Source organism: Canis aureus, chromosome 11, assembly GCF_053574225.1.
Source record: "Canis aureus isolate CA01 chromosome 11, VMU_Caureus_v.1.0, whole genome shotgun sequence".
In the NCBI taxonomy this organism is placed as follows: Eukaryota; Metazoa; Chordata; class Mammalia; order Carnivora; family Canidae; genus Canis; species Canis aureus.
Genome location: NC_135621.1, coordinates 33,459,266 through 33,480,520, shown reverse-complemented (window position 1 = coordinate 33,480,520; position 21,255 = coordinate 33,459,266). Strand labels below are relative to the sequence as shown.

At 46.5% G+C, this 21,255-nt stretch overlaps 2 protein-coding genes across 5 annotated transcripts in view; one reads left to right on the top strand and one right to left on the bottom strand.

The window, feature by feature from the left end:
* SYN3 (synapsin III) overlaps nucleotides 1-21,255 on the bottom strand; it is a 453,214-nt gene that overhangs the window by 271,103 nt on the left and 160,856 nt on the right. The gene's annotated exons all lie outside the window — the stretch shown is intronic.
* Nucleotides 1-21,255, top strand: part of TIMP3 (TIMP metallopeptidase inhibitor 3) — a 57,738-nt gene that overhangs the window by 25,749 nt on the left and 10,734 nt on the right. Inside the window, exon 2 of the mRNA XM_077914745.1 lies at nucleotides 18,534-18,616. Within this exon, the coding sequence (XP_077770871.1) occupies nucleotides 18,534-18,616 (83 nt within the window). The remainder of the gene's footprint in view (nucleotides 1-18,533; nucleotides 18,617-21,255) is intronic.

Sequence of the window (21,255 nt, the reverse complement as noted above, 5' to 3'; positions counted from 1 at the left end):
AGAGTAAGGAAACATGCCCCCTTTGCCCAGCTGGATCCCAACAGGCACTTTCATTACAGCAGAGATAGAGGGGTAGACAGGAGCCCTTGGCACTTCATTTGTACCCACATGGTGGTTTGCTGTTTGACCTGAGGATTGATGGGTGATAGATGCTTCATCTAGCCAGCATGCCCACCATAGCAGGGCTGCCCACGTCCTATTTCATGGAAAACAGCCCTTGTTTCCATCATATCCTAATTGCTCTGCATCTGGCCTTCACTCTACCATGGCCTCCCCACAGAATGCTGGCTTCTGGCTGTTCCCTCCTCCGGCCAGAACAATGTCGAGCTCTGGCCGCTGACCCGGGCTCGAGTAGGCCTGCCAACTCCATGGCTCTCAATCCTTACTTTGCACATCAGGGCTGGCTTCCCACACCCATGGCTTCTCTGCGAGGAAGGTTAGGGAGGGTTACCCACACATTCTGACAGACCACTTTGGGCACAACCAACTCCCCTTGTCCCTGGGTAGAAAGGGACCAAGATGTGACCTTGAAAGGCTTAATTATGTATAAGCATTTCTAGCAATGCCTCCTCTCCCTGTCTCTTGCACTACTCTGGGGTGTTCATTCCACTTGGACTGATACCAGCTAATGTCCTTCACTTCAACCTGACCTGAAATTGCAATGTCCTGAACAAGAGTAAGTGGGGCAGCCGACATTTCACAAGAGGGAAGCTGGCAGCCAGGCTGTGAGCTTGCAATGCCCCATATGGGTCCCAGCTAGTACTTTGCATTTTCTTTTCTCTCTTCTTGGGACTGCTTTGTTCTTTCTCTTACCACCCTCTAGCTTCTTCACTGCCTTGGGAAAGGGGGGCTATCATTAAATCATAATTATCACCACTGTCTATTGAGAAGTTACTGTGTGCCCGGCACTTGGCTTAGTTCCTCAGGTTGGATGCCTCACTTCAACCTCACAACAACCTTCTGAGGCAGACCTGATGACATCTCTACTCTCAAGCCTATGAGGAGTTAAATGATTTGCCTGAGTGTCCATAGCTTGTACAAGTTGAAGCTGGGATTCAACTCTAGTTTCTTTGGTGCCCAAGTCCTCACATTTGTGACCACTGTGATGCACATCCCTCTTTCACAGAAAACACAGCTTGCCTGTACCCTGGAACAGAAGACTCTTGGGAAGCTGCCTAGACCCTTCTTATTGGGTCCCCTCAGCACAGATCATGCACAGGCATATGGGAACAGATATGCAAGTCGAAGGAATTCCCAATGGAAAACACCAGAGGGATCTGCAACCCCCTCCCCCCCCACCGCCCCCGCTGCCATAGCTGTGTGTTTGCCCTTCCTAGGCCTGGAATCCCACAGCCATTTCCTGTACCCTGACCTAGAAGGCCAGTCACACAGACCAAAAGTGTATCTGCCTTGCATTTCTCGGTGGCCTCTGCTTCTCCCAATGGATTCTGCAAGGTGTTTCCTGTAGATCTTGCTGACAGTCTTTGCTGGCACGTAGCAAAATCCGTCCAGAACATCACGATCTGCTGGCCTTAGCCTGGACCGAGTTTTGTTTTTGTTTGGCCTTAAAAAAAAAAACTATTTTCCCCCCCAACCAGGGGCATGGTGGCAAGAGGGAGATGAAGGTAAAAATATTGACAGAGTGAAAAATATTGAATATTACTTTTGTTTCAAAGATAGAAACCTCTGGGGCTGGGACGCAGCTTGGTGAGTTCAGGTTGGACTGCAGTTGAAGTTTGGAATCAAGGTGGCAACTTGGCCTTGAAGTATATCCTTAAGGGGCAATGGGGGTCAAACCTGGGTAGAAAAGAGAGCTCTCTCTTCTTTTAAAAACAGCTTTTTTTGAGGAGCTCAAGGAGCATTTGAAATAAGCCATCCAGGGATGATGGGGGCAGATGGCACCCTGTCCCACTCTACAGGAAACTGGAGGTGAACTGTTCAGAGCATTGGATGGGCTGGAGAATCAACCTATCTCTTCCATCACTGTCTTAGCTACTTAAACTAAATCATCAGGGCAAGGGTAGCTGAATTTTATCTATATAGCATATCTATATCTTTATCTATATAGCAGATCTCCAGGTGGTATGTGTGAGATTATTAGAGCACAGTCCCCATGGAGATGCCATCCTGGAAGCATTTTTATTACCTTGGATTAATATACAGTTGGGGGGATTAAAGACAGAAGACCTCTGCTCAGCAGTCTTTAGAATCCTTCTGTCAGTAGGGATGGGGCCATGCAGAGCAGGAGACACTACCTGGCATTAATGTCAGGATCCATCTGACCCTAGATGGCATTAATGTTTAGTGTTCCCATAATGTATTTTAACCACTGAGATTATCCCAGGTTTGTTTGAATTTGGGGAAAATAAACTCCCTGATGGACTGTCAGCCTAAATAATAGGATGACTGCTGCATAAACAATAGCAGCAAGAACAGGCAGTGGCTGATAAAGAAAACAGGCTGGTAGCGGATGGACCAGGTTGGCTAACTTAGGGGTCAGTTTCCTACTTGCCACTGTCGCCAGTTCTGGTTAGGGCAAATCGTCCAGACAGAACAGGTGAAAGAAGATCTTTAAGGCAAGGCCAGAGGAGGCACCTGAAGCATCTTGATTACTTATTTAGGTTTGATGAACTTTTCAGAGATGTGATTCTAGACCCAGAACACAGGGAGGACATGGCATCTAGGATCATTACTGATGAAGAGAAAGTAGAACTCAAGGGACATGTGGGAATTAAAAGGAGGTGCTAAAATAACCTGAGACCTCTAGGTCGTAAGGAACCATAGGATACATCCAGTCCAACTTCTCCCTTATGCAGAATAAAAAAACTAGGGCTCTAAGAGAGATGTGATTTATCAGAATTACAGCAAATGGATAGAAGAACCAGAAAGATAACCCAGCTTCCAACTGCTAGCCCAGAATTCTTCCTATTACTCAATCGTTTCTATATAATAAGACCCTCCCCCTGCAAAAAAAAAAAAAATCCTTTTAATTCCAAACCCAAATAAGTGCAGTTACTTAGTGGAGTAGGTTATTTATTAAATCATGTCAAAGCTGGGAGGCAGATTCTGTTTTGAAAATGCTAAGGAGTTTTTCATGGATGGTGGTAGAGTCTTAGACTGCATTGCCAGCTGTAAAAGGATCCAGAGTGAGGAAGGTGAATCTCTTTCAACTTTGCACACTGGGCAGCAACCCCTAGGAAATTTTAATTCACCACCCCCCCCACACACACACACCAACAGATTAGAGGGATACAGGCCCTGAGTGAGACAGAGATGGAAGGAGACTTGGAATCACATCATAGGTGGGGAAGAGCCATAAAAACTGATGAAAATATTTATTCTGAAGAAAATTTAGGGAATATGACCATGCTGTTCAAATATCTTGTTTTGTGTAAGCCTACAATGTCAACCAGTTGGGGGAAGGCCACAGAGAGGCAGCTTAAATAATTTTGGTATGGTCAAAATATGGCTCAACATGGCACCAGCTAGGTGACCTAGCTTATAGATATTTGCATAGTTGCTAGATTAATCCTGCGATGAGACTGTACCGAATTTCAGAGGAGGTTACACTGCATGGTTTTGAAGGTTTCACTCAACCTAGAGCCTCAAGCCTGCAAAGTGTGCCTGTCCCACTGCACTGTAGTCAAACGTGTGCTCTGCAATGGAGGTAGGACCCAGTGGTGAAAAGCAGCAACTTCAGAGTCAGGCTCCCTGGATTGGCATGCTGGTCCCACCACTTCTAGTTACATGATCTTGGAAAGTCACTTACTCTCTACAAGCCTCAGTTTCTCCAAGATGGGGCTAATGACAGACTTACTGTATAAGGTCTTAACGAGGTTCAAATCTGTGTAATGCATTTCGCACTGAATGTGCATAGTAAGTGCTTAATTGATGAACCTACTGTAATTAACCACAGTCTTATAATTAGCATTACAATTAATGACAACAGTATTTTTATCAGTAGGAAAAGGTGGCACTGCCCCCAGTGACTATTCTGCTTTTTTTGTGGAAGTGTCTGGCCAAACGTGTTCATCTCCGATATTCTCATTTCTTATTCTCTGAGAGCCCTGGCATATCAAGGATAACGTGTTCCTATTGGCTCTGTGTTACTCCAGTCAGGAACATCTAAGAGCACTGGTTGGGGGTGTGCTTCAGAGACTATCTTAGCCCACCTTTGAGTGTGAGCTTTCCATGGACAGAGTAGGAAGCCCTGACAGCCTTCAGATGTATGGCAGGGGTGGTCAGGGGAGGTCATTTGTGCTGGGGATGCTCTGTGGCATGGGAACTTGCCTGGAGGGCTGCCCAGAATCCAGCAACAGGGCTACCTATGGTCAGGCACATGCAGTGTTATCAGCCCTCTTCAGAGGAGGAGAGATGTGGAAGGCAGCCAGACCCCTACTTTGTTGGGAGACGGGCACTTTAGGTAGTTCACAGAACCAGAAAACATGACTCAGGTATGGTCTGGTGCAGGGTGCCATCCCAGCAGCTGGACAGAGATCCCCATGAGATATGAAAACCACCTTTGAGGTTATCTATGTTAACATTCAGTGATCTCATTGCGCTCATGGGCAACTCTGTTGGGAAGGAATAAACCTGCACACTAGGGAGTAACTGGGGGGATAGGGAGAAGAAGGGGCTTGGGTTTACTTTAGAAAACTTTGCCAGGTGGTTTCCATCTTAATTATTTTTCATCCTCATAAATGTAATAGTTTCTTTTCTTCAGAATGAAGAAAGTGAGGCTTGAAGAGTTTATGCATCTTGCCCAACTGGAATGAGTCAGTGGACTGGGTTCAGAAGTCCATTATCCAAGATACTCATAAACCTGAGCATGGCCAGTGAAAGGTTATCAGAACTGTACCAAGTGAGGATCTGAGGGGCTGAGGATCCTGGGGACAGAGAAGCAGCATCATTGTCTACAGACCCAGATTGTGAGACAGTCCTGAAAAGTCCCCCATTCAAGTTCCTATCACCCAGGGAACTTCACATTTCCTTGGGGTAGAACGAACTAATGAGTATCCTCTGCTTCTTGCCAGCTGGGGTCATCAGGGTCCCTTAGCTATGTTACCTCTCACACTCTAGACTCAGTTTGACTACCATGCCCTTGCATATTCTATTCCCCTTCTTTTCTTTCCACATTTAAAACTCAACACATTTCTTCTTGGCCAACTCATAGATGTGGAACTGGCCTTGGACAGTTGTAGCCAGTGGGTAAAGCAGCTGTATAGTAGAGGAAGATGGAGCAGGAGGTTTTCAGGATGCAATGAATAGGTGCCAGGATGGAAAAGACATCCTCCTTCACCCAAAATCCATTTACTGAGCACCTACTATGTTCCAGGCACTGGGTGAGGTATTGGGGATATAATGATGAGCAAAACAAGTCATGATCCCAATTTAGTGTGTAATGCTGGGAAATGAAATATTCAAATGAATTTCCAAACAAACCCTCAAACTAAAGAATATGACAATATTTAGCAGGGGTCTTGTTTTAGTCTGATGTTGAGGGAGGGGTCACAGAAAGCTTCCTCTGAGGGAGTGTCCTTGGAGCTGAAATATGAAGGATGAATAGGAGTTGCCAAATAAAGGGCAGCAGAAGAAGGTCTTAGGCAGAGGTAATGACATGTACAAAGGCCCTGGGCCTTGCACCTGAGCTGTTAGACCAGGGTTGCCAATCAGATGTCCAGTAAAATTGACTTGTCTCCTCCTTGCCACTCTCCTTGGAGCTAAGGCCTGTGCTCCCCACCCCCAAACTATGGGGCTTTAGGCTGGTTACTGGACTTCTCTGTTTTGGGGAGTTAACCCCACCATAAGGTTCTCACCATCTATGGCTTATGCATTCCCTGATAACTAAGCCTTGAGAATTTTCCTTTATTCTGCATGTCTGATGCATTTGACTGGCTGATTGTTTCAGATTTGTGAAATATCAAGCAGTAGAAAGATGAGCTTTGCTGGCAGGCATTTGTGGATTTAATTTCTTGCTATGTGACCTCTGACACGTTTCTTGTCTATTCTGAGTCTTGTTTTCTTGATCTACCCAATGGAAATAATGTTCTTGCAAGTTAGTTTTAAGGCTTAGCTATAATATTTGTAAGGTGCATCTGTTTTGTTCACTGTTTCCACCACCTGTGTCCACCTGACACAGACTGGCACATAGCAGCCACTCAAGAAATACTTACTAAATGCACAAGAGGCTAAGGCACTATGGACTGCATTCAGAAGGTGTTCGGTGGGTGGTCAGTCTTTTCTCTTTTTTTTTTTTTTTTTTTAACCATTGACACCATTTCTTGTCACATTGGCAGGCTAAGGCAGGCTGTATGCAACTACCAGGGACAGGCTTTATCATTTTGCTGTTACCCCCTTTGACCAAAGAGGGCAGCTGTTAGCACTCTACTTTTTTCTTTTCCTTAAAACAAAGGTTGGCTTCCTTAAAGGGACTTGTATCGTATCTCCAGCCATCCCTCCACACTTTCAACATTAGCTACCTTTGATAACTGTCTTGGGGCTTGAAGATCTATAGTCTGGCCTTGTTTTTCTTCATACCGGTTTCTGCCTGAGTGTCCACTACCTGGGTACTGAGTTGGTTGGAAGGTTCTGAGTCAGCTGGGCAGGGAAGCACCTGCTTTCTATGGGACCCCCCCCCTCCCCGCGCTGTGTCCACCTGGTGTCCACAGTCTTCCTGGCTGAAGTTAGGGAAATTAAAGAGAGAAGGGGGAAGCCTTGGCTATTTTAAAAGCTACCCAAGGGTAAGTTATAAATGTACCACATTCTTTTTGGGGTCTGTGCTAAATAATCCTCAGAGACAGAGAGGAGAGCAGACATTGCTTCTTACGCAAACCACAACAAAGTCTCCCATCCATCCTCAATGCATTTTGAGAACAGATTCACTGTCTGTCTGCAAAGACACATCTGCAGGTCTGCTGTACAAGTGAGGGAGGTCCCTTTGCTTCACAGTTCCTTGGCTTTTCCATTCCTGGACCTATCCTGGAGTCCCTCGACTCTCCTAGCAAACAAAATCCCAATTAGCAGAAAAATAAAATACTATAGACAGCTCCTGAGATGTTGCCAGCCGTTCTGGTCTCACAAAAATGACCTGACCTGAAAGCTCGAAGTTCTGAGAACCATTCGTCAGCACGGTATTTTTCTGGGCACTGCTTCAAAGGGTCCATGGTTGAAGACCAGGCTGCTATTCTGGTGGCCTCTTGTGTGGGATAAAATTTCCCATGGGCCCCTGGGGAGGGCTGGAGCACTTAGCAGGGGGGTGTGTTCTGAGCACTCCTGACCTATGTGCCTGCATGACAGTGAACAGGTCAGTGCCTTTGAACCAAGTGGGGTAGAGCTTTCTAGAGGTCGGGATGCCTCCAGGCTCTGGCACATGCTGAGTTGAGCCAGCCAAAACACCCAAGATAAGACCACTGGGAGAGGTTAAGGGGTTTGGGAGGAGGGTGTTGGGGAAGACAGGGATTCCTTAAATCTTAACTTTGAAGATCAGAAACAAAATGTGAAATGGAATGGGACCATTGGTGGGTCTGATGCAAAGTGGGGCAAACAAGGACTGAACTTGTTTTTAGGGGTTTCTTGAGGCTTTGAGGCTCTCCTATCAGCCGACCATTAGGCACCCATTTGGGCACATGTTGCCCACCTGAGAAATGACATGTGTTGGGGCAAGACCCAGTCTATACAAAGCTGGGCATTCCTGCCTGCCTCTTGGCCTCCACTGTCCCCCGCCCCTTGTCACACACCCTACTTTCTGTCACTCTGATGGGCTAGGCTTTCCAGGTCCGAGGCCTTTGCCTCTGCCTCTGCTCCCTTCTTGAGCTGAAGGCCTTTTCATTCTCTTTCTCTTGGTTGACTCTTGCTGACTTCTCAAATCCTAGCTCAGGCAGGATGTCTCCCCATAACACGCATCCATAGTACCACCAGGGTCTTACCTAAGGAATAAGGACCATTGTAGAAGGGAGATGGTGTTTCTGTGATCTGGGTTTCTAAATGGCTAGTAAGACAACTACCCCAAAGTATTCACTAACCATGACTGGAATGGCTGAGGCTTTTGCTCTGTAAAGGGTGATCAGGAGGGGAATGTCAATACCCCAAAGCACAGAAATTACCTAGCTTGGCTGGGGTGTCCAATACATGCTGCTGTGGCTCCCTAGTATATAACCACTTATCTTTTTGTCTCAGGACAGAAATAAGCTTCTTGAAGGTAGGACCTCATCTACCTGCTGACTGCTGAATCCCCAAGGCAAAGCAGAGGATCCAAGGCATGTAGTCAAACACTTCTGAAATAATAGTGGATGAATGAATTTATTCCAAATACTCATGTTAGAAGGAGGAGAAGATGGGGAAGGAGGAAGATAGAAGGGAAGTAAGGTAGAGGAGGGAGGAGGAAAAAAAAGATGAAGGAGGAGCAGAAGGGAAGGAAGGAGGAAGGAATAAAAGAAGGAGGAAGAGATGGGGAGGAAGGAGGATGGAAGGAAAGGGAGGTGGAGGAGGGAAGAGGAGAAAGGAGAAGGAGGAGGAGAGCAAGGAGACAAGAGGAAGAAGAAGAGGAGGGAGGGGGACTGAATAAGAAGGTGGTCTCACTGACCTCCTTTCTGAGCCTGAGCCTTGGGTTCTCATCTGTTGGTGGAGTTTGGTTGCTCTACCTCCACAGGCATTTGTTAACTGGGGCCTCTTCTAACAGGACCCCATGACTCACCTCTTTTTAGATATGAATCTTCAGCATTTGGAGATTAGGGCCCATTTTAGCTTCTCAGATCACACTTTAAAAAAAAAAAAAAGATTTTATTATTTATTCATGAGAGAGAGAGAGAGAGAGAGGCAGAGACACAGGCAGAGGGAGAAGCAGGCCCCACGTAGGGAGCCTGATGTAGGACTCGATCCCGGAACCCCAGGATCATGCCCTTGGATCAAAGGCAGGAGCTAAACCACTGAGCCACCCAGGCGTCCCTCAGATCACACTTTTACATGCCTCTCTCTCTTCTTTTCTGGATGATCTTTAGGGACTCAGACGCCTGACCCATACTCCAAGAGCCTGAACCTGAAGCCATCTCTGTCTCCCTTTATTATATTACCTTTAATTCCCTCCAGTAGCCTCATTCTTCATTCAACAAACATTTTGGGAAGCCTTGCCATATTCTAGGCACCTTGTCAGGTGCTGGGGTCATAGATACAGGCCTACTGTCTAGTAACTCAGGCTAAGGAGTGCCAAGCAACTGACCATTAAAGTAGAACATTTTTGGGAAGAAAGGAAGCTGAGAAGACAGGAGGGATTTAGTGTGGCCTGGGGTGGGCAGGAGGCTTTCTGGAGGAGGTGGCATTTCAGTTACATGAGTCTTGCAGGGAAACAGATGCGTAGGCAGACGACTGGGGAGAAAGTCATTGTCACTGAGACAAGGGGCATCACAGGACAGGTCAGTGTAGTGGGGTGGGGGAAAGCAATAGGGGATGCTAGAGGCTTTGCAGTGGTGGGACTTGAGATGAGGCCCGAACCCCAGAGAGCCCTGTATATATCACTGTGCTATTCAAAATAATCCTGTTACATTGCAAAACCAAGGGAGGCTTGGGGGACTGTGGGTAGGGTTGTTGATCCCATCTGTTCCTGAGAGAATGGGGGTGAAGCTATAGGGAAGCATCTCCCTTCCTATTTCTTGTGCTTTGGGGTACTGATATTCCCCTTCTGGCTGCCCTTGGCACAACGAAAGCCTCAATAATTCGAAAGCTTAGTGGATACTTCAGGGTAGTCACCTTACCAACCTTTTAGAAATCCAGATCACAAGAACACCACCTCCCTTCTTTGATGGTCCTCACTCCCCAAGTAAGTCAGCCCTGAATCCAGGAACCTACCAGTACTAGGACTTTTACCCTGCCCTGGGTCAAGTGATCCATACCTTTCTCCCAAACTGGCTGTGGCTACAGGAAGAAATTGAGGGTAGCAGACTTTGAAAATGATTATACTGCAAATGAAATGTATTAATACCAAGTCAGGACATATGCCTAGGTGGTGACTCTTACATTTTGTCTCTTAATACTTTACAATTGAGATTGCCACTTAAAACATGAAAGCTGGGGTAAGCTATAGACTTTGCTTGTGTTCCTTTTGGATAATCTCAAAGTTCCAGACAATTTGACCTTTCTGAGCCTGTGTTCCCTTTGCTTGCCGCTCTGGGCCCCTTCATTTCATACACAGCTGACGTCGGCTGAGGCCCCAGCATGTTTCCTGGACTGCTCAAGCAGAAACCCACAATGCTCGCAAGGTGAGAGCTAGAAGCTCACAAAGGCCCCTCCTCCTCCTTTGCCAGGAGGCCCGGGACAGGGCATCCCTGGGACAGCCTTGCCCCGAGGACCCTAGAACACAAGGCAGGCCCTGAGAAAAGAGGCTCTGTGCAGAGAGGTTTTAATATCCTCCCGCTTTTAATAGCTTTCTCTGAGATGGAAACTTGGGTTGAAATGATTTGCAGCTCTCCAGATTTTTCTGAGTGTGTGTGTGTATTTGGGTTTATTTTTAGCCACAGGGGTTCATTCCGTGCCAAAAAAACCTGCTTAAATAAAACCAAGATTAATATTTTTACTTAACGGAAAGAGTTAGTCAGGACAGGCTTTGAACTGGAGACTCCCTATCTTGATTGGGAGTGCATCTCCATGTCTGGTCGTGGCTTTGACAGCAACAAAAAAGGCCTTTGAAACTGACAAGGAGAAGTGCCCTCAGGGGATCAGGGTAGGACTCTGGGAGAGCCTATGGTGAGACTTCTCCAAGGGGCATTCTTCCTCACTGGCTGCCCCTCCCTGCACCTCTCCTGTTCTCCAGGGCCATCTTCCTGGAAAGGCGGGAAGTCAGTCCTGGCTCTGCTCAGAGTCTGGCTGAGATTCGGCCTCCCTCCCAGCTCCTTCCTTAGACCCTCCCCACCCGATCTGGTCCAGGCTTCTGCTTCCTCTGGATTCAGATAAAGCGTACTGAATCTTTTCTCTGGGATGCACTTAGGCCTAGATCCGCTGTCGCCTCTGGGGAGCTCCAGATGCCCCTTCCCTTGGTCAGGCCTCACCCCTCTTTGTGCCCTGCCCTCTCTTTGTTCTTACTCAGACTGCGTGTTTGCTATATTTGAATATCATTTACCTATTTCCTGGCCGGTCTTTTAAAACCCAGCCCCTGAATTCCTCGGGGCCTCATTTATCTCCTTGTCCCCGTGAGCCTAGCACAGTACTTTGTAAATGATTCTTGAACAGATGTTTATCTGGCCCTATGAACTGAGACCTGCTATTATCCCCTTCTGATGGAATATGGCTCAGAAACTCTGGTCATAGGCCAGAGCTTACCCAGGGGAGTTATTTATCTTTATTATTTTTTTTTAATCACCCTCCATGTGGCCCTTTTAACTTCATGAATTCAGCATATACATAGTAGGGACTTGCTAGGTGCCAGGCTTTCCTCTGGGTGCTCAGGCTACAGTAGTTAGTAAAATAAAGAACAGCACATGGATAGAGACTATGTCATGGTGGTCAGGGCTGTGAAGCACAGGAACACTGGCCAAGGGCTACAGGGAAGGCATGAAGGAAGGGATGGGGGATGGTGGAGGCCCCCTGGCCAGGTGATATTCAAAGTCGATGAAGGAGGGAACCATGTGGCTACTGAAGTGAAGAGTGTTCTAGCAGGGGATCTACAAGGGCAAAGGCCCTGACATGGTATTTGGGGTGGTGAACAAGGAGTAGGGGAATGGGGCTATTTCCAAAATGAGGAAGGTAACTGGACCAGGGCTGAGGGAGGGGCATTTCAGGAGCTCGGTTTTGGATGGGTTGAGTTGGAGATGTCTTATTAGGCCTCCAAGTATAAACATACACTAAATGTCGACTCACATTGTGGGGGTTCTGGGTTGGAGGTTACAAAGATGAGAGCTACCAGTTGTATGGATGGTATGAAGCCACAAGTTGGGTGTAAGTAAGAGTTGGACGAAGAACCCACCACTGCCTGGATTGAGCACCGTGGAGGTCAAAAGTGATCTTGACGAGAGCTGCTTGGAGGAGTGAAAGAAGGAGCTTAGGTCATGGAAAGAAGCTTTTGAGGTTGGTAATCATCACCCCAATTTATAAGCTGGGATGGGAAGTGACTTGTCCAGTGTTACACAGTGACAGGGCAGTGACTGCATCCAGGCCTATGCACTCCATGCCTGTTTATTCCAGTGTTTCACAGCCACTTCTCCAGGGGCTTCCTTGATCTGACCGTTTAACCTCCGGGTCTTTGTAGAGAGGCTTTTTGGGGTTTGGGGTTGTGGTGATAAATGAGCTGGAAACCAGAAAGATCCAGTTAGGGCAGGCCTTCAGGTCTCTGCCACCCACCCTTAATTCCTAAGGCCTTTTCCTCAAAGATGGACATCATCAAAGTGTCCCCAAAGAGGCAGCAGAAAATTGTGAAGAACTCTGGAAAGGGTCACTAGAGGTGGATAAGATACCAAAGATCCTCAGGGGATGAGGAAATGCTGAATTGGGTCTCTTGCTGTCTTCCTCTGATTAGCACATTTAAGAACCTGCAAAGAATCACCATCAGCAACATAATAGTATATCATCTGTTTAGCTTCAGGGTTACAAAGTGCCTTTTTACATATACATTGTCTCATCTAATTAATCAGCCTAATTAACCTCAGACTCATAGTGTTGTGAGAAACCTCAGGGATTGTCAGGTTTTTGTGGTTTCTAAGTTATTTTATTTTCTTCCTTAAAAGCCTTGGTGGGGAGCACAGTATGCTAAACAGATGATATTCCAATGATATTCCATTCTATTGCTAATGGTGATTACTTGTAGATTCTTAGTACTAATCAGAGGGAACGTGTGTGAGTGACTGGGACAGAGTTGTGGGGTGGTCAAAGGGATGGGGGTCACTGGAGGCTTATCAGGGGGGCCTTCCTCCTAGGGACCAATCCACTTCTCAGATCCTTAGCAGAGCTGACAGTGGGGTTGGGGAGGTACAGAAAATTATGAAATGTTTTGCAATCAGTACGAATCCCATGAAAAGGCCTCAGGCAGTCTACTTTCCTGGGGGACCCACCAATTTTTTGTTTTGCTGGGATGCAAAACCACCCTCAGGGTACCTGATCTTCTTTTTCATTGTTGGAAAACTGGGACAGTAATAGCCATCTCACAGAGTTATCATGAGAACAGAGCAGGATGGCATGCAAGCACCTGTCGGCACAGGGGAGGGGCTTATCGGTGTGTTCTAGTCCTTCCCTCTCCTCTAGACTTACTGATGTGATGTAATGAAATGCAGGGAGCTGATGGTTAATGAATGGGTGGGCAGCTGGAGGAGCAAGGGAGCCTGGCTCTGCCCTCTTTGGATTGACTAAAATGCAGGATTCTCCATGGGGCACAGGACCAGGGAATTGCCTAACGGGGTGAGCCAGATGGGCTGTGGGCCTGCCTTGCTGTGGGTCCCTTGCTTATTGTCTTTGTCATGAGCTCTCAGCCCCAGAGCAGCCCATGTGGATGGCAACCAGGACATAAACATAAGTGAGTATCAGGCACTTCCCAACTGCTCTTTATTTCCTAGTCCAAATCCAGGAAGACAGGTGAGCCCACAGTCTGGGCCTTTCTGCTTACCTAGATCCTGCTTGCTAGGATCCCATCAGAAGAACATTCCCCTTCCTCAGGTTGACACTAACAGTAACTTCTGCTTTTGCAGAAATTCATTCTACCTGCTAGCTACATGTGCCTTACCTAGCCTCACTGTCCTCCTAAAAACCATACCTCAAGTCAGCAAAATCATTCCACAGGGCCTTCAGAGAGACAGGAATGGGACAGAGTGTGTGTATGGTGGGGGCATGTGTGTGGTACTGAAAGTATGTCACTCACTAGATGGCTGCATCAGCTCCTCTACCCTGGGGAGGATCTGCAGTGCTTTCAACAGGACCCTAAGATGTAAGACGGGCAGAATCCATGTCTAAGTTGATATACATTAATTCAGTTAAGGTTTTGATCCAAAACCCAGCCAAACTTTGCCTTCCAACCTGCTAGCTGGAAAGTCTGACCATCAGATCTGGGCAGAAAGGTCTGGGTGTGATTGAAGGTCGTTGCATGGGAGGTAGGAGGAGAGGGTGAGAGTCAGGGGCTTTCTCATGGGCTCTTGTCCCCGTTTGAATATGCTGATGAGTCGCGGATGTGCAATTTCTGGACACAGCAGTAAGCTGCACTGGAAACTGAGTCTTGTTTGCCACTGGAATTATTTTTTGTTCAAAACTTGTGCTGCTTGTGTTCTACATTGCTATGGATGGAGGTGGGGGCCAGCAGCATACAATTATATTTCTGGAAGGGATGTGCCTTGTTTCTCGTGATTTTGTAAACTCTTAGTAGCTCTCCCCACAGAAATTATTTAAAGAAAGAAAATTATTACTTGGATCCTCAGGTATATGATATATTTAATAGGACCCTACACATTTTTACAGATCTATGTGCCAATTACATAAGCACACATAGCCTGGTCAGTTTCTTCTTACAGACTTTTAAGTTAAAATACTCTACTCTGTTTTCCTCCGATCTCCATACCCCCGGAAGCCCAGGTTCCTTTCCCAGGAGCATAAGAGTCTCCAAGACTGAGATTCAGACTGTCCACCATTGCCCCTTTCTCTGACTTGTGCTTTCATACCTTGGAGATTAGCTCTCTAGCCATGAACTTTTAAACTTTGTCTTCCCATTAGACTGCTCTGTGGAGGCAGGAAATGGGACTTCTATTTCTCGTCATCACCCCCACCAGCACACCAACCCAGCTCACACCCATGTTGGTTTAGCTGCTGGGGGACACTGAGTAGACAGTATGGGGCCATGTTCCATCGTGAAGGAGAATAAAGAAAACCTTTGTTAGCCCAGCCCATCTGTAAAGTTGGCTTCTAGCCACTCCACCAAGGTGGCAGGAACAGACCACATGCTGCCAGTCTAAGTTTGGAAACTGTCTTCTGTTGTTGTTGGAGAACTGTGACCTTCCTTACCTCCCCTGCCCACTGTGGCCCCCCAGGCCAGCAAATGCCTCAGGAGCACCCTTATTGCCAAATAAGAAAGTACAAAACAGCACACAGTTGCATTGCAGAGGAGAAACCGAAGCAAATAAAGACATATTAATTCACAGACCTAATGGGCAGATTTGAGGTTGGCTGGTGTTTTGACTCTGGAAGGACGTTGTGAATCTCTTTGAGAGAGCAGAATGTTACTTAATTTTAGTTCGGTTTAGTTCAGTTTAGTTTTTATAAAGAAAACACTAGTGTGGCCTCTATGCTAGGCCTTCTCCACCAGCCTTTCTGGACTATAGCCATGTGATCGAGTTTGGTCCTGGTAGGCTGCTCTTGGGTTACATCTGGGTGATGAGATAGGACAGGTCCCTATTTTAAGTCTGGTGAGTGCTCCAGACTTAAAAACACCTCTACGTTTGTTCTGACCAGTTTATGTGTGCTCCCTCCCTAAAATTTTACATGGCCAGATATTTTTGAGGAGCTTGCCTCTCTTCCCATCCTAGAGAGAACTCCTAGGCCTTAGCTTATGGTGTATGTTAGAAACTAAAGATGCTCAGATAGACGAGTAACAACAGAAGTCACAGTGGTGGTGGTCCTCTAACAGGGGTGACAGCAAACACAGCATTTTCAGTGCCTGAATGTAACCCTCACAGCATGAGGATAATGAGGAATTGCTATAGGTTAGGAAGGGCATAATAACCTCCCTAAGGTCATGTGGCACTGCTGCTAGGATTCGAACCCAGGCAGTCAGGCTCCAGAGCCCTGGCTCTTCAATGCTCTGCTCTGTTGCTCCTCCACTAGAATTAGGGACATCTCTTGTAAGCCACGTGATGGGCATTGGACCAAGACAATCAGAAAGATTTAGGAGAAAGGAGGTCGGGGACACAGGGGTTTGCCTGAGGCCATAGTAATGGTGGAACTGAAACTCAAATGTGGCTTCCTGACTACAGAAACTTGCTCCTTTTTCATTGAACTATTCTCAGATGAAAAGGTTCCAAGCTCAGGCCATTTCAGGGTAAGGAAGGAATTGGCTCACTGTGTATGCAGAAGCTTCCAGAAGTACCTAGTACCTAGTGTTGTTATGGGACAGGTCTGCTTATGACATGTTATATTTAAAAGAAGTCCAGCCATTTTTGAGCCAGGAAAGGGTAGAAGTTGCTATTTTAAAAATTGCTTTTGCTATTTCTTCCCCTCTAAGGCAGAGACTCAACTTGCTAGTTTACCTTCTGTGTTAATGAAGCAGCAGAGGATGGAGCCAAATCAATTCAGGAAGAATCAATAGTAAAGTCCTGGCAGATATGCTCTCTGCCCAACAGTTAAGCTGTTACAACCTGACTGTGGGAGTTACTGTAGAGGAAATAGTCCCTGGGCCTCTGGGAGCCTGGCTCCCTGCCGAGGATGCTGCTACAAAGTTAGACACAGAAGTGGAGGCAGAATCTTGAGGGAGCTTGGCCTGGAATTTTGCCAACCTCTCGTTTTTACAGCAGACTTGGAAACAGCCACTCACCTCCTCCCAATCTGAGTTGCCTCGGCTAAATTACTAACTTCTCCAATGGGCTCTGTGTTTTAGCCTCCCTGGCAAGAAGGTCTGGAGGGGCTGTTGATTCATCTGGGTTTTGACTTCATGTCTGACTGGAAGAGTAGGATCCAAACTTGTTTGGGGAGGAACAGGACAGAATCCAGTTGGGATGGCAGGATTGGTTCCTAAAAAAGGTTTTTTTGTTTTGTTTTGTTTTGTTTTGTTTAAATTAAGATATTAAAGTCACTTAATTGAGAAACATAGAAATGGGGAAGGATAACAGAACTACCAGAATGGGTGGGCAGGTGTGTGTGTGTGTGTGTGTGTGTGTGTGTGTGTGTGTATAAGTGAAGGGTATTCTGTTTAACAGGCATTTACTGGGTACCTACTCTTTTTGAGGGCTTAGTGCAACTGGAGGTAAGAAAAGGGTGACAGGATCTTAAAGCTGGAAGAGTTCAATTTGTGACTCAAAGTATGGTTGCTATACATGCAAAATCCATTCCATTCTGGGCCAAGTCCTAGCATGAGAGCTTCCAGAACCCCTTGATGGAGACACTCTCACTCTATGGCAGCCCCTTCCCTTGTGTTGCCAGTTTTAGTTATTAAATGACTTTTTTTTTTTTGGTTGAGCCAATGAACACAACTTCTCTTCAATTTCTGAATTGTCTTAAGATCTGTCCATTACTTCTCCATGTGCAAGTTCTATAAATATCTGAAGACAGCTACTGGGTGCTTCTCCTTCCTATAAAATATAAAAAGAATGCATAGCCTCTTATAAACTAAAGTAAATCTTTCCCTTCTCTGTGTTTTCACTGCATGTAATAAATGCCTGTCTTCCAGCCTTCCTCACATTGGATCTAATTATTTTCCTGTTCATAGTCAATTAATATTTACCGAGCAACTCCTTTCTGCCAGACGTTGGTACTAAGAAATTTCATAAGATCTTTTGTTTAATCCTCTTCCAATTCTTTGATGTAGACAGACTTACACCCTCTTTACAGAGGAGAAAATTGAGGCTCAGAAGAGGAAGTGGCATCACTTCTTTATCAGTTTCCTTGTCTGTATAATATGGATGTTAATACTGCCCTTGTAAGTGGTCTTGAGGAGTGAATAAATGAAATGTATTACTGCACACAGCATGTGATAAATGGGAGCTACTTTAATGGCAGCAGTTCTTCCAGGATAAGCCCATTCCACTTTTGATGATGATGATAATGATAGTAATAATGTTTATGTAACATATACCACATTAGAGACATGGTGGTGTTTCACCTGCATTATCTTACCTAATCCTTCCAATTCAGGAGATTGGTACCACCATTATCCTGGCTTTACAGAAGAGGAAATTGGAGGCCAGAAACAAAGTTCCAAAATAGCCATAGAGTAGAGTTGGGGTTAGAACGGTTCAGTTGACTCCTGAGCCCCTATTCCCAACTGTTCCCTCCTCTATCACATCCTAATTGAGCTATGCTTTACTGCATTCCCTGCCATCTAAGTGCTGGGTACCAAGGGCCCCATCAGAATGCTGAGCAGCCATGGGGAATGGCTGGGATGCACTGCAACCCTGCAGGCATGTCAAGACCTGGGCATGCAAAGGAAGAGCCCCTAAATGTGGCAGCATTTAGGAAGAGGTCCTGGTAGAAAGAGAATAGGTCTGGGAAACCATGCAACTGTCAGATGGACAATGGGGGGATGGCAAGAGGCTCTAACAAGAGAAGTAGATTTTGGATTATGGTGAAACCAGAGATTCAAGAAACTCCTCCAGGGGTGAGTACAGCCTAGGAATTTCCAGCGTCGGCAATTGTGAATATTTGGGATAATTAAGTTGAATGATGACTGCCTTCCTTCTTTCCTCCATTCCTCTCCCAACCCCTGGGTCTCTCATCTGAATTCTTGCTTTAATAAATACAATCGTCTATTCAAGTTGGCCCAGAGGTAAGAAAGCAATTCCAGGCACCCAACCTGAGATGTGGTCTCTGATGTGGTTCAAGCCTCCCTAATCTCCTTCTTGTCTGTATCTTGCCTTTTTCTGCAGTGATCCGGGCCAAGGTGGTAGGGAAGAAGCTGGTGAAGGAGGGGCCCTTTGGCACGCTGGTCTATACCATCAAGCAGATGAAGGTAAGTGACATAAGCCCGCTCCAGGAGAGCTCTTGGGTTTTTTGCCAGTAAAGTCCTAGCCAGAAGAGGCAAGGTGGGTGTGCATAGCCCTTCCCCACTGCTGGAGAGAACATTGCTGAGGCAGAAGAAAGGGATGCCAGGTAGTGAGGGGAAGGTGGCTGCTTCACCCTAAAGCCAGTGCAGGTGGAGTCCCTCAGAAGCCATTGAAAAGAGGCTTGACTCTGGAACCAGAGGGCAGACAGCCTTGTTCCCTGGTAACTGTGAGACCTTGGCCAAGTCACCACCTCTCTCTGGGTGTCAGTCTATCCATCTGTAAAATGAGAGGATGGGACGAGTTTGTCTTACAGGCTCTTCTGAGCTCAATAGTGCCTACTGGTCTTATGCAGTTGCTGAGGTTACAATTTACATTTAATTCCTTGAATCCTTACACTGAACTTTGGCTGATCACAGGAACCTTATCCCGAGTAGGAACTGCACCCTCTTTCCCTGTCTTTCCCAGATCTTGCATCCCATCTGGTCAGCACCATTTACTAAGCACATTTGTATAACTGAACATATTCCTGAGCATATTAACATTATGAAGCCCACTAGGGAAGTCCATCTTAACAAAAAGAACCTCAGATGTAAAACCTGCATAACCTGTTTCCTTGCCTCAGCTCCACTCCCAAATAGCCTACTTACCTTGGGATCCCCCCTTGCTGGGCCTCAGTTCTATCACCTGTAACAGTATGGGGTTGAGCTTGGTGCCCCTAAAAGCCCTTCTAGCTCAGGCATTTCAGGATTCTAAGTGCCCTGGGACATGTGTGGTGTTTCTTCTAAGCAAGAGCTACTCTGGGTGCTGGAAAGGGGTATTTGCACTCACTCACTCTGAATAGCTCAGCAGCTGGTCCATCATTCCACCTTGGCAAGAAACAGCACTTAATGCCAGGAGCCATAGAGGCCAAGAGAAAGATGGGGTTCCTATGTTAAGGAAGTACAATTAGGCCAGGAGAGAAGACGTAAGACACATATGTGTGACTAACCATAAGTTTAAAATGGGGTATGCTCAGGTCTAAGTGGACTGCCAGCCCTTTACTCACCGCCCACATTTGCATCCCCAGAAACTAGAACAGGACCTGGCACACAAAAGAGACTTGGTGGATGTTTCTCCACCTAAGGGAGAAATGAGAGTGAGACCCTACTGGCCAGAAAACTCCCCAAAGGAGACAAGCCTTGACACCCAGGTGGAACTCAATGCAGGTGGGGAGAGCCCATAGGTGGTACCTGACCATCCTGGAGGCAGACCTCCAGGCCTCATTATTCCTGCATCCTGAGGCCTGAGGTTTGATGTACTATGTCTGTGGAACCTGTTGCTTTGGATTAAACTTTGGAAATATCCACAGCCTTCTGGTTATGTAATGTCCAGAGTCAGCCCTGGCTAGGTGCCCTTGGCTGCCCAAGCCTGGTCATGGGACCAGCTTATGTCTTCAGATGGCCATGGGGAGAGAAGAGTGTGGAGCAGGGAGTCAACAAGATCAACAACAACCAAAGAAACCCCCACCGTACAGCCCCCAGTAGCTAGTGAACAAATGCCAAAGCATGTTAGATAAAACAAAGGTTCAGGCAACACTCCCCTCCTGCTCTGGAACAATCCATCACATTATGGACACTATGTGGCCAACAGATCTGAGATGAGAGCTAGGAGGCAGTAGTTCCTAAGCTTGCTTAGTTTCCCTACTTCCTTCAGGGCCTGGACACCAGGATGATCAGATGCCCTTCCTGTGGGCAGAATGTCCTGTTCCCCCCCTCACTGGTGTCAGGCCAGCTGCTGGGGGGTGTTTAGAGGCCAAATTGCATTTGTTCACCCATCAGCTTCAGAGCACACACCCACTCTGAGGCTGGTGGCATCACACTGTCCATTCACTATTCTTCACCCAGGCTCATAGAACCAGGGTGCTGGGAGCTGGAAAGTAAAATTCCTTGTTTTACTTCTGACACAGGCTCACAGGGGAAATGACTTGATCAGTCATGCATTTAATTAAAGACAGATCTGGTTCCCAAGCTAAGGTGTTGGGATTCCTTCCCAATCCTGTGTGTTCTTTACATGGCTCCCCAAATCTCCCTGCCATCTCACTTTGATCATCAATCACTATGTAATGCCTTTTTACTAACTCTGCCCTTCCTACCATCCCAGTATTAGATAACTTGTAGAAGGGTCATTGCCCTTCTGTCCTGAGAGACCACTGAATTCTGCTGGTGTCCAGGGAGCAGTCTACTAATCAGGCATGGGGTGTAGGAATGGGAGTAGTCCATCCAACCTCCCTCCCTCTTTTCCTCCCTCCTTCCTTCTCACTCTCTCTGTGATCAGCACTGTGCTTCAAGCTGGGGATACCAAGATAATATTTGTCATAATGAATATAAGACTCCATTCAAGTGACATGTACTGGGCATTTACTGTGTATCAGGTGTTCTGCTAAACCTTTGCACAGATCAGTCCTGATAACAATCCTATGAAGTAGACGCACATTATCCTCTATTTTATAGGTGAAGCAGCTGAGACTTAGAAAGGTTATGTAACAGTCAAGTTTATAGGACTAGAAAGTGGCAGACACTAGGGAAGCTGTAGAGCCTTTGCCAACAGGGAGATTACAGAGCAGTGG